We start from the raw sequence: 17,064 nt of genomic DNA, 5'->3' as shown, positions 1-17,064 counted from the left end.
TTTTTAAACACAACATCTAAATCAATTATATACCTACATTCATGAGGAAGTGAGTTAAAATACCCTAAGACACATGAAAGCATTTTTGTAAGACCCTTGCACTATTTTAGCGTCACTTTTAACATTGCTATGTAACACAAAGAAACAAAATCTATTTGTAAAACACTTGACACAAATCAAAATTTTAAATACACAACTTTCTTCATAATGTTCTCCCTAAACCATACTATTCTCTATCTAAATTAAATTAATCTTTTCTCACCTTAGCAAATACTTTATGAGTTTCAAAACAGTCTCAGAAACACACCAAATTGTCTTTAGCAGAGCAAAAGGTATGCACTCCAGAGTCTGCAGCTATAAAAAGCACAGAAAAGCTGTAATTCATCACACATATCTCTCATGTCACCCAACCAAAACTCTTCCCTCACTTTTTTCAAATCAACACCCTTCCCCCCTCCACCCTTTCTGCCTTTTTTGCATAGCAACCACCTCCTGAAAGACCTCTCATGTTTGCAAGTTCACACAACAATGTTTCAATTGAACTCTGAACTCTCAGTACACCTGCATATCCAGTGCAATCTTTCATAAAATGATTTTTTTTTGACCATTCAAATTACATGTTTCAAAGAACTCATCCATGCACCCTAACTTTCTGTTTTCAGCAATCAAAATCCACCAATCACTGCTACTGCTTCATTAACACAGAAACTCCACAGTTATTTTCATTTTAAACTCTTATTTTTTCAACTCCCATTTCATTGCCACACTTCATCTGACTGCAGCAGAACCTCCTCTCACCATGTTTTCTGTCTGGATTGTTGGACATAGTTACATCTACTGGGCTCAGAGGTATGCTGATAACAGAAATTTACCTAACCTCAATTTACAAGATGTGGAAATTAAGTGGTTTGGCCACAGAGGATTAAAATGTCACCAATTGATACCATTGGTGAAAACCTTTATGCATTTGCCTAAACCTGACCTGTTAATTGTGCACTGTGGAGGAAATGACTTGGGCACTTTGACTGGGGTAGGTCTGGAAATGCTCTTAAAGGACACCTTTGAGCAATTGATGGCACTTTTTCCTCAAACTGCCTTGGTATATTCAAATATATGCCAAAGACAGAAATGGAGGTGGTCGAACCAATTTTGTCCACAAATTGAGAAATCGAGGAAGCATGTAAACAAATCTGTTTCAGCTTACACGAGAGACCATGGAATAGGCTCCATCTACAACAATAACTTACCTTACTACATGCAAGATATCTGCAGAGGAGATGGAGTTCACTTCTCAGATGAAGGGAACAGAATTTTCATTCTGAATTTAAAAATGTGCATTGGTACCTACTTATAAGTACCTAAATGTACCATAAACCCAAAAGCTCTTCTCAGAGCTACCCTACATCTGATCACTCACAATTATTATTTTACTCTAACTTTTTTCACTAATTTTCAACAAAGTACGCTCCCCGGAGCGCTACCCGGTACGCGAACCGGAAGCTAACCGCGCGAAATTTTTAAAAAAAATGATTTTTTTTCACACATATGGGCCTCCTCAGCCACCCTCAGAAAACCTAGGGGGTCAAAATACGTCTACCGTGCCCCCTTCTACCCATTCTGAACATTATTTGCCCTCCATCTTGTATCTTAATTCGACCGAAACACAAAATGGTGGACTCCCGTAACGCTGCCGGTCGCGTACCGGGGCGCTCACCGGGAAGCGCTCCATTAAAAAAGGTGGGAAAGTAATTTACAGAAGAAACCCTGGAGACACTTTCACCAAATATAGATTAGCTCATACTACATACCAATCCCTACCATTTTCACACATTTGTTTGGAATTCCATTTAGCCATTTAGCCTGTAGACCTCTCTAAATACCCTGAGGTAAATTACTTCACAAAACACATCTGAAGTGTTGGAATTGACAACCAATTAAAATGTTACTTTCATTTTCTACTTTTTTTACCTGACATTTGATTGGTTATGTACCTGAATATATATAAAAAAAGAGAGAAAAACACAGCCATTTTGACTACTACTTCCTGAACTACATTGCAAGATCATTTTCACTCACAACTTAAACTTGTTTTTAAAAGGTAAGATATTATTTTATAAATTTGAAAACATTTTCAGATAGTTATATACTATCCCTCTGTAAGAGTTAGACATTGAGAAAGGCTTGTTTATTATAATTATGGATTGATTTAGGTTTCTGTGGTATTATTATGAATTTACATAGGCTTTCTCACAGGCACTTTTTAATAGTACTACTTCATGCCTCAAACGTACCTGTCTGAACTTAAACCCAACAGTGCCCTATCTCTACTGAAATATTTATTTTTTATTCAAATTTCAGCACAAAAATGCAAGGAGAACAGAACGTTTCCTTTGAAATTGTCCTAGACATGAACAATGAGGAAATAATTGAACCCATTGACTTGGAATTCATGGATGAATCACGAGACCATGAACTTCTACAATGTGTAGAATCTGTGGATCATTTACTTCATTATGATGACGGTCAAATGTGGGAAGTTATGTTCACTCAACAAGAGGACATATCGGACAGTCAAATGTTAGACGTTCTATTAAATTTTGAAAAAGAATCAGAAAAATAAAATTATATTTAATATTAAAAAATTGTTTGAGTCTTTAATCATTTTTATATGTAATTCATAAACTAGTACCAAATTGATTATAATGTAAAGTCAGACTTATAGTATACTGTGCACAATTCCAAAAATAAATTTATATTTAATAATCATAAATACTGCTACTTAAATAACAAAAAAAACAAAAAAAACAAAAAAAAAAACAACAAAAAGAACAATCAATAAACATACAATATTTCAAAATATCATAGTCTATCATTCTTTTTTCCTTATAGTACGCTCCCCGGACCGCTTCCCGGTGCGCGTACCGGGCGCTACCCACGCAAAAAAAAAAAAAAAAAAATGTTTTGCCCCGCGGGGCCCTTTTAAAGCCTCCACATCAAACCTAGGGGGTCAGGGAGGATCTACTATGCCCCCTTATGGTCATTTCCCCCTTTGTTTTGGCCTCCTCTTGTCTCTCGATCCTACCGAGAGACAAGATGGCGGCCGCTCCAGACTGTTTAGAATGTTGACAGACACCGGAGAGCCAATCAGCTTCGCTTCGCGAAGTTCTGTTACGCGTCAAGTACGCGAACCGGGGCGCTGCCCGGAGCTCGCTTACAGATATATATATTTTTTTGAACGTTAATTTCTCAAAATGTACTGGAGCACATATATTGAGACCTAGCAAAGGCACATCGGGCTACCAGTCCCTACAATTTTGCCAAGTTTGGTGGAAATCCATTCAGCCGTTCCGGCTAAAAGTGAGGCCAACCGCCCTATGGAAATTAACATGGGAAAAACGCGTTTTGGGACCCCCCTTTTTTCTCGGCCCCCCCTTGACGAAACCCCCCCAAATTTTCAGGGGCTGCTCAGAAACAAGATGTTCCATTGTCCTGAAAATTTCAGCCAATTCCGTCCACAAACGCCAAAGTTATTAGACATAGGATTTTTTCTCTATGGGATTTTTGAAAATTCTAACTATATATACCTACTGGCGACCGCCAGTAGGTAATATATATATATATATATATATATATATATATATGTAGGAAGCACTATCAATAAATTAAAACTGAGAGTCCTACCACACTTACATGCCATCAGAAATAAAGATTTCACTTATCCCATGGCTAAACATTTTCAGGATTTTCACTTGAGTGATTGTCAACATCCGAAATACTGTGGGATTAAAATTGTGAAATCTAATGAAAGAGCTGGGGATAGAACTTTGGATTTACGAAAAGCAGAATCAGGATTAATTCTAGAAATTGGCACTGAAAAATTGTTTGGCCACAACTTGGATGCAGACCTTCACATCCATCTGCAATAACAATATGAATTGATAAAAACATGATAAATAATCAAGAAAACTGAACAAGGTTAAAACTTGTAAAACTCATATTCGTAAATCCAACTCCATCTCCATCAAGGAAATCATAGACCTTTCTGTATTCCATCTCTAGATTGGCTGGACTCTCTAATACTGATCATGGGTCAACTTAGAAGATTGAAAAAAAATTATAAAGCTCAAATTCAATAGCAGTAGTACCATCGGGGCACTAATAAAAAACAGATAAGAAGAGAATATTTTGGATATTGCCATCTCCCAATGAAACATTGTGTTATGACTTGTTTCAAAACCAATTGCAGTAACTATGTTGTCTTTTTAATAATGGAATCTAGAGTAACACATGAACTAAGATCCAAGATGGTATAGTGGTAATTATGCAGAATGTACTTTACAAGTCACTGTCCGCAAAAGTGAACGCTACAGCATATGCACTAGCCACTTTAATAATGGTAAATTAATGTTTTCATGATTTCTCTTCCTTTTAAGTTTAGTTTGTTGGCAGAAAAACTGATGTTTAGGAAAGAGAAATCTATCTAAAAAGCAATCTGATTTCTTGGCTCTTATTTTTAGCACAAACAAAAGTAATAATGTACTTTATATTTCATGTTATCCAGAGTAATCCATGAAATAGGAACCGAGATGGCATAGTGATTATTATGAAGAATGTACTTTGCAAAATCACTGTTTGCAAAAGTGAATATCATAACACGTGCACTAGCCACTTTAATAATTGAAAATTAATAATATTTTTTTAATGATTTCTCTTCCATTCTTTTAAATTTGGCTTGTTGGCAGAAAAACAGATTTTTTTAGAAGGAGAAATCCATTGAAGAGTAATCTGACCTCTTGGTTCTTGTATCTAGCACAAAATAATAATGTACTTCACAATTTATGTCATGTGGTCTCAGAATGAAAAAGACAACAACTTTTTACGATGTTCAAAAATGTCCCCGAAAACTTTTACTCACTTTTTTTAAACCCTTGCACTTTTTGCACATTGCTATATGAATTTATATGTTACTGTTCCAGCCAGAATTGAAATTGCTTGTAAATAGTTTGCACAATTTTTTAGTCAGGATTGACGCAAGCCTCGTCTTTTTTCTAATAGAAAGAAATGTGGGAAAATGCACTGACCACTTAAATTAGACATTCTAGGCTCTGGGACTCAATGGTCCAGTAGAAGGTTGGGAGCCGAAACGCGTAGATAGTCCTCTACCATTTTGTGATTGCACTGTGGTTTAAATAAAAGTACACGTTTTTGAATACCTTCTGAGCATGGTGCTGTGATCCTTCACAGAATCAAAAAACTTAAAAGACAAAAATTAAGAAATTAGAAAAAGCTATATGCCAGGAACAGGCTAAGTGGTGGGAATCCAGATCACTCCAGCGATATATAGATGTGTGAAGAATTCCACGCGGACTCCAGATGCTCATAGCTCCGAGCTATGAAACACCAAACCCCGACTTGATGCACAAATGGGCCTAGAGCAACCTCGACTCATCGAAAAGACTGGTCTTATTTTAACTAAGTATGCAGATATTGATACTGGGGAACTCCTCAAAGATATAGATAAATTGAATGAGGAAACAGAAGTATTAGGACAAATTGAAGAAATAAATAAACTGTGCCAGGAAATGTAAGCCAGACACAAGAAAGAAGAAGAAAAAAATCAAGGAACTTAAGACATTTAAGTTCCATAGGGACGAAATTGATTATGAGTCGGGTCAAGTATTCACATTTGCCAAGAAGTATGATACACTACGGACATCCAAGTTGAAACCTAGGGAAGTACCAATGGCCAGTACCTCACACAATGCAGAGAGGGACGACAATACCTCTACGTCATATATGAGTTCTGCTGTTGAAAGCGAGACAGAATCAAACTTTCAAGGCCAAAGAGAGGGTCAAGTAAAGCAAAAACTATCGCTGGGAGAAGAAATACATTTTTTATGCCAAGACAGGAGGCACACCCTCCGTCCCCGAAAGCAACAACAACCAAAAGGGAATGCAGCGCAACCAACAATGTGAAACACAGGGTGAGGAGGAAAGCGAGGAAGAGGCGCAACAAAAACCAACAGGTCAACAACAGGCAGATGGAAGCAGAATTAGGAAACATACAGCCAAGAACCATCATGAATTTGGCTAGCATCGCTATATCCAAAACAGAGGAGAGTATATTAAGCCTTGGACTATCTTTTTGCCCTGCCAAAAACTTTGACTACACCAATACGCGTATGGACATTTACAAAAGTGTGAGAAAGTTGAAATTGAAAAAGTTCTATCAACTCAAGGACAAACAAGACAACATCAATATACAGGCAACAATAGTGGGGGCCATATCCACCATGAACCTTTCCATGTCTGACATGCCACAACTACAGGAGCAATGCAAAAAGAACAATTGATGGACAGAATGCAAAACAATATCATACATTCAGCCCAGTACAGAGATCTGGGCCTAAATCCATCGTTTTTTTGCTCACATGCCATTCCAGTTTGGACCCAGCCATATGCAAATCAGTTGTGACCCTGCTCCCAATGGGAACAGTCCAGGCCGAACTGCCAGGCCAGGTCCTCCCTGGACTGGAAACAAGCATCCTAGGATCGGGTTCTGGCTTTCTACCCTAATCAGCCAGGATAGCTTGCTCCAGTGGCATGGAGAGCACGGGACTCATGTCTGAGCATACCCGTCCCACTCGGGGTGACAAATGCAAAAAGAACAATTGATGGACAGAATGCAGAACAATGTCATACATTCACCCCAGTACAGAGATCTGGGCATAAATCCAGTGTTTTTTTTGCTACAGCTAATGTGTGAAGACCAAAGTAGCAACATATCAGGAGCAAGGATAACAAATGTAGCAAGGGATGATACTGAAAGGACTCAGGAGAATTAGGCCATGAATACAATTAGAGGACATACAACGTTTGATCCAAAATCAACATTCAACCCAATATCCCCCGTGATGCCACCAACATATTCAGCGAACAAGTGACAGCCCAAATTAAAACGCTTAATCACAAAGTTTGCCCGACAAAATAAAATTATAACAGGACAAATCACCAATATTGTATATTGATGAATACATTGCCAACTAAAAAATATTATCATACGCAATTAGTACAAAGCGGGGAACATAGTGATATGGACAAAGTCTGAATCTTTGAAAGGGGCATATCTCCAAATGAACGATAGAGATTGCTATGTCAAGAGCACTGTGGCCAATCTTAAAATCATGTACAACGAGTTCAATAGGAAATCGCTGATTTGGAAAGGGTATGGTCTGCTTAATATACAAGAACACAAGTTCTTGAAAATCATTTCTTACAAGAGTATGTGAAAGCATTGCCATCTTATATCAAGGACACTTGGGATTTTCCATGCAAACGTGATAACTTTGAATGGGATGATTCATACATTCTTATGGCTCTAGATGTGAGTTCCCTGTACACTAGCATAAATCACAGGGATGGGGTAGATGCATTAACATTGTATCTAAACAGGAAACCAACACAGTACATACAACACAACAAAATGCTGATCGAAATGGTCAAGATGTGTCTAAACAATCATTTGTTTATGTTCAATAATACCCTATACCAGCAAACATGGGGAGTAACCATAGGTGCCAGCATATACCCCAGCTACGCTTGTCTTCACATGGACTGGTTGGAGGAGCTGGTACTCGGCAGGTGCATAAGGAACATGTCAAAAACAATGTAAAACTGGCTTATATTTATTGACGGTTTATTTGTGGTATGACAAGGTACTAAAGAAACAGCTACAGAATTTGACAATCTACCAAACATCAATGAGATCAACGTACACTTTACAGCTAATAACAGACATGAGTCTGTAAATTTCTTGGACATACAAGTTTATGTACTCAATAACAGATTGGAGACCAGGCTACATCCGAAGGAGACTGCTGGCAATTCTATACTACATGCCAGCAGTTCTCATCCCAGACATTTAGTAGACAGTATACCCTATGGCGAGATGCTGAGATTCTGAAGAATTACCAGTAGGGATGAGGACCTAGAGGAGGCACCACAAGGTAGTATACTAAGATTCAGGGAGCGTGGATATACCATGAAAACCATGAGAGCCATTGAGAAATCCATGATGGTAGACAGAGCTGAGCTACTCAAGGAGAACAACAAAATTCTAGTAGAAAATCTGAAAAGGGCTAAGGATAATCCAACATTAAAATCAAACAAGGAATTTAGAATTATAATCTGATATAGCAAACAGGAGGAGAGTATATGGTCCATAATCAGACAGAACTGGCCACTAGTACTCAACGATCCGGTGATAGGACATACGTTACCCAACAAAGTGTCCTTCTCTCTATGAGAGATAGTTTGGTGAAGACGAGCCCTGAGATATTGGAAAACACCAATTGGCTAAGCACCCATAAGGGGTTCTTTAAATGTAAAACATGCAAGGCGTGTCAGCTTCGGATCAACAAGGGTTCTTACCATACCCCCTTTGGTGGCAAAGAACACACGATCAGCAAGGCCATGACATGGGAAACAGATTATGCTATTTATGTCCTCCAATGTCCTTGTAACTTGCAGTATATTGGAAGCACTATACTGCAAGCACACAATTGGATGCTTCAGCACCTAAGAGCCATACAGAATCAGGATAATACATACCCTGTGGCCAAACATTTCAAGGACAAACATGGATCAAAAACAGAGAGGTTGAAATACTTCCTGATAGATTCTGTACCACCCAGCAGAAGAGGAGGAAACAGAGACGCAAAACTTAGGAAGTTAGAATCTCGCTACATATTGGAACTAGATTCCAGATGGCCAGCTGGTTTAAATACATCGGAAGACCTGTATACATGCCTATAATAGAGCCAAATGAGTAAATTGTAGTCCCGCAAATACTATAAGAGATAGCCACATAAAGAAATTCCCCAAATGATAGAAGGATGTATCCAGCTATTCTGAAAGCACTGAACAAAGATGAATGAGCTAGGGTACTTATACCAAGAATATAGTGCCAGCCGTCAAACACAATATAATTGACAATCGGATGTATGACGTTACAACGCATGCTTTTACCACGCATACTGTTACAACGCAGTTTTTACAACGCAAACCTTTACACGCATAGCGCTTTGGGGTGCTGGATAGTGAATAGTTTAGTTTACTATTCCAACTCCAGTCCCCGTGGACACTAGGGAAGGTGTTGGATAGTAAATTAAATCTATTCCCTATCCTAGAGCGCCCTCCAGCGCAATGCGTTGTGAATGGTTTTCGTTGTAAAACCTGCATTGTAAAAGCACTGCGTTGTAAATGTTTCGTTGTAAAGGATGTTTCCCTTGACAATCATGTGTATATTAGTTATGGTTAAGACAGAAAACATTTTAGTAAATGATTTTTTAACCATGAATTAGATTTTATAGATGGTTTTAACAATAAAAATCAATTCAGCACTTTAGCACATAGCACTTCGAGTTCTGTGATAAAAAAAGCAAATGTGGAACCAATCACATCACATATAAGGTGGTGTCCACCAGAAACTCAGTTGACCACGGACAACTATTTTAATTCATTATTATTATAAATTCTGAGCTGTTTTAGGCAAAAGAAAGAAAGACTACAAATGAGTATATGTCATCTATGTCGATGTTTATGTAATTTGCACTTTTTCACTATGCACCGGTCACTTTAAACGTAACATCATTCACCGAACCAGACATCATGTCAACAAGACTCGCAGGAGCAGAAATATGTAATTGTATATAGGACCTAGTTTCCATAGGAAAAGCATTTTTTGTTTTCCCAATAACTTTGACGCCGGATGACGAATCATGAAGACATTTTTTAAACTTGTGGGGCGCTCCTGTCAGCTCCTATCCTGAAAGTTTTGGGTTGATTCGGTAAGCGGGGGCTGAGAAAAAAGGGGGTCCCAAAAATGTTTTGTCTATGTTATTTTCCATAGGAAACTTTAGACACTGCTACAGCCCGAACTGCTGAACGGAATTACACCAAATTTGGCAAAAAGGTAACCCTTGTTTCAGAAAGAACTCTTTTTGTTAAATGGTGTAAATCCGTTCGGTAATTCCTGAGATATTAAAAAAAAAAAGAGGTCGGAAAATGATTTTCCCATAGGAAACTTTAGACACGACTACTGCTCGAACTGCTGAACGGAATAAAACCTAAATTGGCAAAAAGTTAGTGCTTGGTTTAGAAAGCGTCCTTTTTTTTTTTAATGCTGTAAATCCGATCAGTAGTTGCTGAGAAAATCAATAAAATAAAAGTTTTGATATATAGAGGCGCGGTGGATCCGCTGACCCTCCCGACCAGAAGCTTTATTCTAGTTGGCTGTCAACACTCCAAACCAGAAAGTGTTGGCTGACATCTTGTGCCTCGGTAGCAGAGGCACAAGAAAATAGGGAAAGAAAGCTGAAAAAAAAGAAAAGGGGGCTGGGTAGAAACACCCTGACCCCCTAGGCCTGCTCAGGGGGTCCCACTAGGACCCCTAGGGCCAAATAATTTTTTTTTTTAATAAAACAAAATAGGCAAGATTCGCGCACCCAGCCCTTAGTGGGCCAAGTCCCGGGGGCATTCAATAATATATTTGCGGGGGCCCAGAGAGGCCCCCACAGCCCTGGGGCTTTCAATAAATGTTTGCGAGGGGCACACAGCCCCCCGCAGCCCTGGGGACCGCCACCTCCCGAAGCTTCTTATTTTTAATGTGTGGGGGGCCTCCAAGGCCCCCCAAGCTCCGATGATTACTACCCCCGGGGCTTTTCTTTATAATAATCGCGGGGGCACATGGCCACCCGCTGCCCTGGGGATCACCTCCTCCCCAGGGCATAATATTAAAATTTGAGGGTCCGTTACAGACCCCCGAGCCCCCGAGGACAACCACCTCCCCACGGCTGGTCAATAGGTGGGAGGGGAGCTGTGCGGCCCCCCTCCTGGAGCCGTTGATGGCCCTGGCTCCTGAAGTGTCCCGTTGTGCCCACCCCAGGACACTGCTGTTTGCAATGACAGGGCGGGAGCCGTGCGACTCCCGCCCCGTCTTGCAAACAGCTTTGCTTCATTGAAGCGAGAGCAGGGAAACCTGCTCTCTCTTCAATGAAGCAAATCAGATTGCTTTGCCACAAGAGGAGCTGCATGTCAGCAGCCTCCCCATGTGGAAAAGTAATGTCAGCTCACGCAGAATGCGGGGAGCCGGCCGGACCATGGGGATATTGGGGCTCCCCCCCACGGTCCCAAACGGATAGGGCCTTCCCTGGGGGATGGGGTCCCCAGGGCTAGAAGTGGCCTGGGAGGAGGGCCACGTGGCCCCCTCCCCAAAAATAAAACAAAAAAAGGCTGGCCCTGGGGATGGGGTCCCCTGGCCCAATAGAGGCATCAAGAGGGGGGCCACGCAGCCCTCCTCCATAAAAAAAAAAATTTACCCATGCCCTGGGGGATGGGGTTCCCGGGGAGGGAATTGGCCACGGGAAGGGGGCCCACGCAGCCCCCTTCCCATTAATATATATATATTTTTTTAAAAGGGGGTCAGGCCCTGGGGGATGGGGTCCTCAGGGCCCAAAAAAAGTTAAAAGACGGGGGGCCACACAACCCTCTTCAAAAAAAAGAATTAAAAAAAACACGAAATTGTGCCGGAGGCGCCGCTTCCTCACAGCAAGACTCTGTAAACGCACCCTGGGGCGCGTTTTAAGTTGGAGAATTAATTCCTCTTCAATACTGGGGGTCCCTAGGGGGCAATTAGCCCACCAGGTACCTCTACTAAGCGCCACAGGCCTGCATTGCAGAGAGGTAGTCCAGGCCAAGGCCCTTTTTTACCCCTCTCTGTAACACAGCTCTGTGGCTCTTACTGGAGGTACCTTGTGGCCTAGTTGGACCCTAGGGACCGTCAGGATTCAAGTGGACTTTATCCCTCAACTTAAAATGCGCCACGGGCGGGTTTGCACAGTGGTTAAGGGAGGGGGTAGGACCTGAGGTGGCATTTGTGCAAACACGCCCTGTGGTGCGTTTTAATTTGGGGAATTAATATCCCTTCAATCCTGAGTGCCCCTGTGGGCCAACTAGCCACCAGGTACCTCCACTAAGCGCCACAGGCCTGCGTTGCAGAGAGGTGTTCCAGGCCACATCCCTTTTTACACCTCTCTGTAACGCAGCTCTGAGATGCTTACTGGAGGTACCTCGTGACCTAGTTGGAAGCTACAGTCCCTTAGGATTCAAGGGAACTTTACCCTGACACTTAAAACGTGCCACAGGCGTGTTTGCACAGTGATGAAGGGAGGAGGTGGGCCTGAGTTGACATGTGTGCAAACACCTCCTGTGGCGCCTCTTAAGTTGGGGAATTAATTCCCTTTCAATTCTGAGGGCCCCTGGGGCCAACTAGCCCACCAGGTGCTTCCAGTAAGCGCCACTGCGCTGCATTGCAGAGAGGTGGTCCAGGTCACTCCCCTTTTTACACCTCTCTGCAATGCAGCTCTGTGGCGCTTACTGGAGGTACCTGGTGGGCTAGTTGGACCCCAGGGACCCTCAGGATTCAAGAGGACTTAATCCCCCAACTTACAACATGCCAGGGGGTGCCTTTGTCTACCTCTCACCAGTCCAATAGCGTGGGGCTTACTGGAGGTAAAAGGTAGGCTAGTTGGCCCCTAATGGACCCCCAGCTGTGAAGGAAACTTCAATCCCCATCCAAAAGCATGCCAGAGAGCGTGTTTGTAGAGTGGTGGGTAAAGTGGGCATGGCCTGCTACGTGTACTTACCAGTGCTGCTGTGTGGGACTGACTGGAGGTAATAGTTTGGGAAGTTCACCCCCAAGGATGCCCTTGGGGGCCAACTACCCCTCTTGTTACCTCCAGTAAGTCCCACACAGTGGTATTGCTAAAACACGTTCAGAAGCCATGGCCCTCTTTCTCTAACACTCTGCAAACGTGCCTTGTGGCAGACTACAGGATGGAGGATGAAGTCCAATTTAGCCCTGAGGGAGTTTGGGGGCCAAGAATCCCTCCTGTAAGTCCTACGCAGCGGAATTCTTGAGCGTTGGTTGGAAGCCCAGCACCCTTTTTCCACCACTCTGGAAACGCGACAACTAGTTAAAGTAGCATATTTCTGCACCTCTGACTTAGAGGTAGTTTTAATCACCCTGCCCTATTATGTACTACCGCCTTACAGAGGAGGTCATGCTAATAACAGGGGTACCCCAATGCATAGTGTTCCATAGTGTATGTAGGTGTTTTCACTGCATTGTAAGTGTCTATTAGCATAGCACTGGTTCTAGGCCTGGTTAGTCAGAGTCAGTTACCATCAGTACCCGTCTGAAAAATTTGTAGGCACAGAATGATTTTGCAACAAGGCCTCCCTCTGCTCCTCTGTTGGTTCTTTCTGCACATGTCTTGCTTCTTCCTGCACTTTTCTTCATCTTTGTGGGCTTCTGTTGCTTCTTTCTGCATTTCTTTTGCTTCTTTCTGGGCATTTTTTCTTCTTCCTTTACATGTCCTACCTCTGTAGGCATAGTTAGAAACTAGCATTTAAAAAACCTTTGAAATTCACTGAAAAAACATAGGTTTCAGGCACGTTATAGTTTGAAATTAGCATTTAAAAAAACTTAGAAATTCACTGAAAAAACAATAGGTTTTAGGGAAAGTTATAGTTAGTTGGACATTTCACTCGTACAAAACCAGAGAAATTCCCCCGTTATAGTTAGTTCAGCTAACTATAACTTGCGCCCCGCAATGCACTACTGATGACTTCACATATTACATCACTCATGACATGGCCAGTTACATCACTGATGACGTCACTGATGACATCTCAAATTACATCACTGATGACATCATCCATGTGATAATTTGATGTATCTTCTCACAACCTAATATAACCTTTGATAAACCCACTCTAAATTACAGACTGCCATTCTCAAAATCATAGACACTCCAACGCAAATAACTACATACCCACTTACTGATTCTTAGCTTTACACATCCACTCACTCACCCGTACAGTCACTCATACTTATGGTCACTCAGTACAGGGCTATCATATGCACTCATACACCTATATAGACACTCACACACCGCCACACATCCATAGAGGTACTCTCACACCTAGTCAGTCATGCAAATAATTAATCACACTGCCATTTACTCACCTATACAGTTATACACACACCAGCTCAATTACTCATACAAATACTAGTACATTCTTATGCTCTTATACAATAACTGATACAAGCACACACTCATCCATACAGCCACTCTCATAATCACACACTTATAACCATTTATATACTCTAATACACATATATACTGTCTTTCACATATGTAGTTACTCGCACATGTACCACTGAGATATACATTCACTCACTAACACACCCATACACACACTCACCCACCCATACAGTCCATCACAGATGCACTCTTGAAACTATGCACCCAGTGAATCACCCACTCACACATCTATGCACAGAGACACACACACACCCCACCCACACAAACACTCTGGCAAGCATACAGATACTCGGGCAACCAATCAATAACTCATATAGACACTCATGTAGCTGTTCACAAACCCATGCAGCCGCTTACACACCAACAGACAGAAGGATAAAGACATTCACACAGTTTAGTCACTAACCCATGCATTCAGTAAGATGCGTTTAATCACTCACTTATAGACTCAGTCACGCACCTACTAAATCATCCATTCAGACACTTATACACCCACTCATTCTTCAATACGCCTTTCCCTATATATATTAAACATATTGAAACTTGACAGAAACACACAGTCACTGGATGATGTCATGAGTGATGTCATCAGTGATGTTACTGATCATGTCATGAGTGATGTGATATGTGACGTCATCAGCGGTGCATTGCGGGGGCGCGAGTTATAGTTAGCTGAACTAACTATAACGGGGGAATTTGTACGAGTGAAATGTCCAACTAACTATAACTTTCCTTAAAACCTATGGTTTTTTCAGTGAATATATATATATATATATATATATATATATATATATATATATATATACACTCTACAATGTGAAACACTTCATTCTTTGATTCTCTAATTGCCTAAACAATATCAATGAAGTATATTATAACTCCATCGCACAAATAGAAGGGAAGGGGTGTGATATTTGTGTTGTTTATGATATCTAGGCACAATGTATTAACAGCTTTAACATTGCTGGTTCTTTTTCTTTCCTACAGGGGGTGTTATTCTATCCTTTACTGTTTCAATTGGAGTTGGACTGTTGATTGGAGCAGTTATCTTTGCTTTTCTCACTTGCTTGTCACGTCGTAGAGCCAGCGCCCCTATCTCCCCTGGAGTCTCAGGTCGGCGCCAAAGATCTTCATCCAACAACCATTCCCTTAACAGAGGAGGTTTCTACCGCAACAGCAGCTCAGAGCGCCGCAGTAACCTCAGCCTGGCCAGCCTCACTTTTCAGAGGCAAGCTTCTCTAGAGCAAGGTGACTCTTTCAACCGAAAATCAAGCTTCCGAGCCTCAACTTTCCACCCATTTTTGCAATGCCCTCCCTTAGCAGTGGAGGCCGAAAGTGAACTTGTAACCCTTCCGCTCAGCAACAATTCATCTCCCACTGCAAATAACACTAGCCTAAACCGACCTGAATTCCACTGGTCGAATAACAGTCTCCGCGTGTGCCATTCAACACAAACCCCGCCTCCTGCCTATGAATCCATTATAAGAGCTTTTCCAGATTCTTGACTAAGTAAATAAAGGAATATTCCTGTTTTTAATGTACACTGAAAATTGTGCAAGAGATGGGCTATGAACATACTAGACCAGAGGAACTTGCCTCCCTTTGCAGTATTTTACAGTATGCTGCAGGAAAACAATGTATTGCTATGCAGATATTTATGACTGACTGTAGTGCCTCATACCATTGTGACCAGAAGTAGGCCAGGTCCAGTTAATTTTTAAGGGAAAGAGCTAACTTCCTTAGCTGGATACAGTATTTGTTAGCATTTTCTGAACAAAAAATCAAAATGTAAGAAATGTATTCAACATGAAAAGTATTTACAGTCTAGACAAGGGCATAGCAATCACTAATGCATTTGCTGTAGGGACACTAGGGTATTATAGTCACACCAGGACATTGTACGGGGTCCATTTTATCCACATTACAGCTATACTTTATTATGCAACAGTAGGTGGGGGGGCTGGGTGGTAAGTTACATTGCTTGCACCATGGCCCATTATACAATTGCTACTCCACTGAGTCAAAAGTGCCAGAAAATGTATTCAACCTACACATATTCTGTCATTTAGCAAACATTTTAAGATAGATCACACTGCCTATTTACAGTACGTCTGTTAGCTATGAAAGAATTTTTGAAGGCATATACTATTTTATAAAAGATGAGGAAACCTAGTTTATAAAAGAGACATTGTATTTGTGGCCTGGCCACCACCAGCTCTCAAGGGCTTCATTTATAGCAGGGTTGTATCAGTCCTCTTTCGACATGACTCAAGGTAGCTCTACGCCACGTCTCCCATTCGTATGTGAATATTCTGAGGAATTTTGGGTGCAAAAGGAACCAGTAGAGCAGACTGGACAATATTCTCTCTGATTTCGTACACCGTTTTATAATTATGTGATCTTTTTCAATGAGATTTTCAAGAGCGCTCTAATGAGATGTTTCCCTGTACGTATGATTCTCTAATTTCCGGTTCTAGAAAAGTTACTTTAATTGTATGAAGCACAGTTTCTTTTATATTTTATTAACTTGTTCTCTTCTTTTATATTGCAAGTGTGCTAATTACATTTATATTTCTCAATGACACGGTGTGTTGTGTTTCTGTTCTTCCATTGTGTCCGCTGTCTGGTGGAGGTCAAGCAAACATCGATTGGACACATGCGTTCTGCAACTTCATGTTTCTAAGTATACTCAAAAGTGTTGGTAGGAAAAACAACTTCCACATTACTTTCCCAAAACAACTTCCACATTACTTTACCTAAACAAATGTCCTTCACAAGCCCTAGCCTTATATTGTGTAAAGCTACTGCAATTATACAACACATATTCTCTCTTGCGTCAAACATTGCATGTTAATTGATGGGTGTTGTTTACTGATTATCTCAATTAGATCTGGGT

General features: G+C 41.1%; 1 protein-coding gene across 1 annotated transcript in view; it reads left to right on the top strand.

Annotated features, from left to right (window-relative positions):
• The window catches only part of MYCT1 (MYC target 1), a 347,388-nt gene extending 330,636 nt beyond the window's left edge, over positions 1–16,752 (top strand). Inside the window, exon 2 of the mRNA XM_078646962.1 lies at positions 15,156–16,752. Within this exon, the coding sequence (XP_078503088.1) occupies positions 15,156–15,673 (518 nt within the window). The 3' untranslated portion in view covers positions 15,674–16,752. The remainder of the gene's footprint in view (positions 1–15,155) is intronic.
• Positions 16,753–17,064: the final 312 nt, after the last annotated feature.

The sequence above is a fragment of the Lissotriton helveticus genome, chromosome 6, assembly GCF_964261635.1.
Source record: "Lissotriton helveticus chromosome 6, aLisHel1.1, whole genome shotgun sequence".
NCBI classification, from domain to species: domain Eukaryota; kingdom Metazoa; phylum Chordata; class Amphibia; order Caudata; family Salamandridae; genus Lissotriton; species Lissotriton helveticus.
The sequence above is the reverse complement of the archived record's forward strand: the minus strand, read 5'-3'. Positions and strand labels throughout refer to the sequence as shown.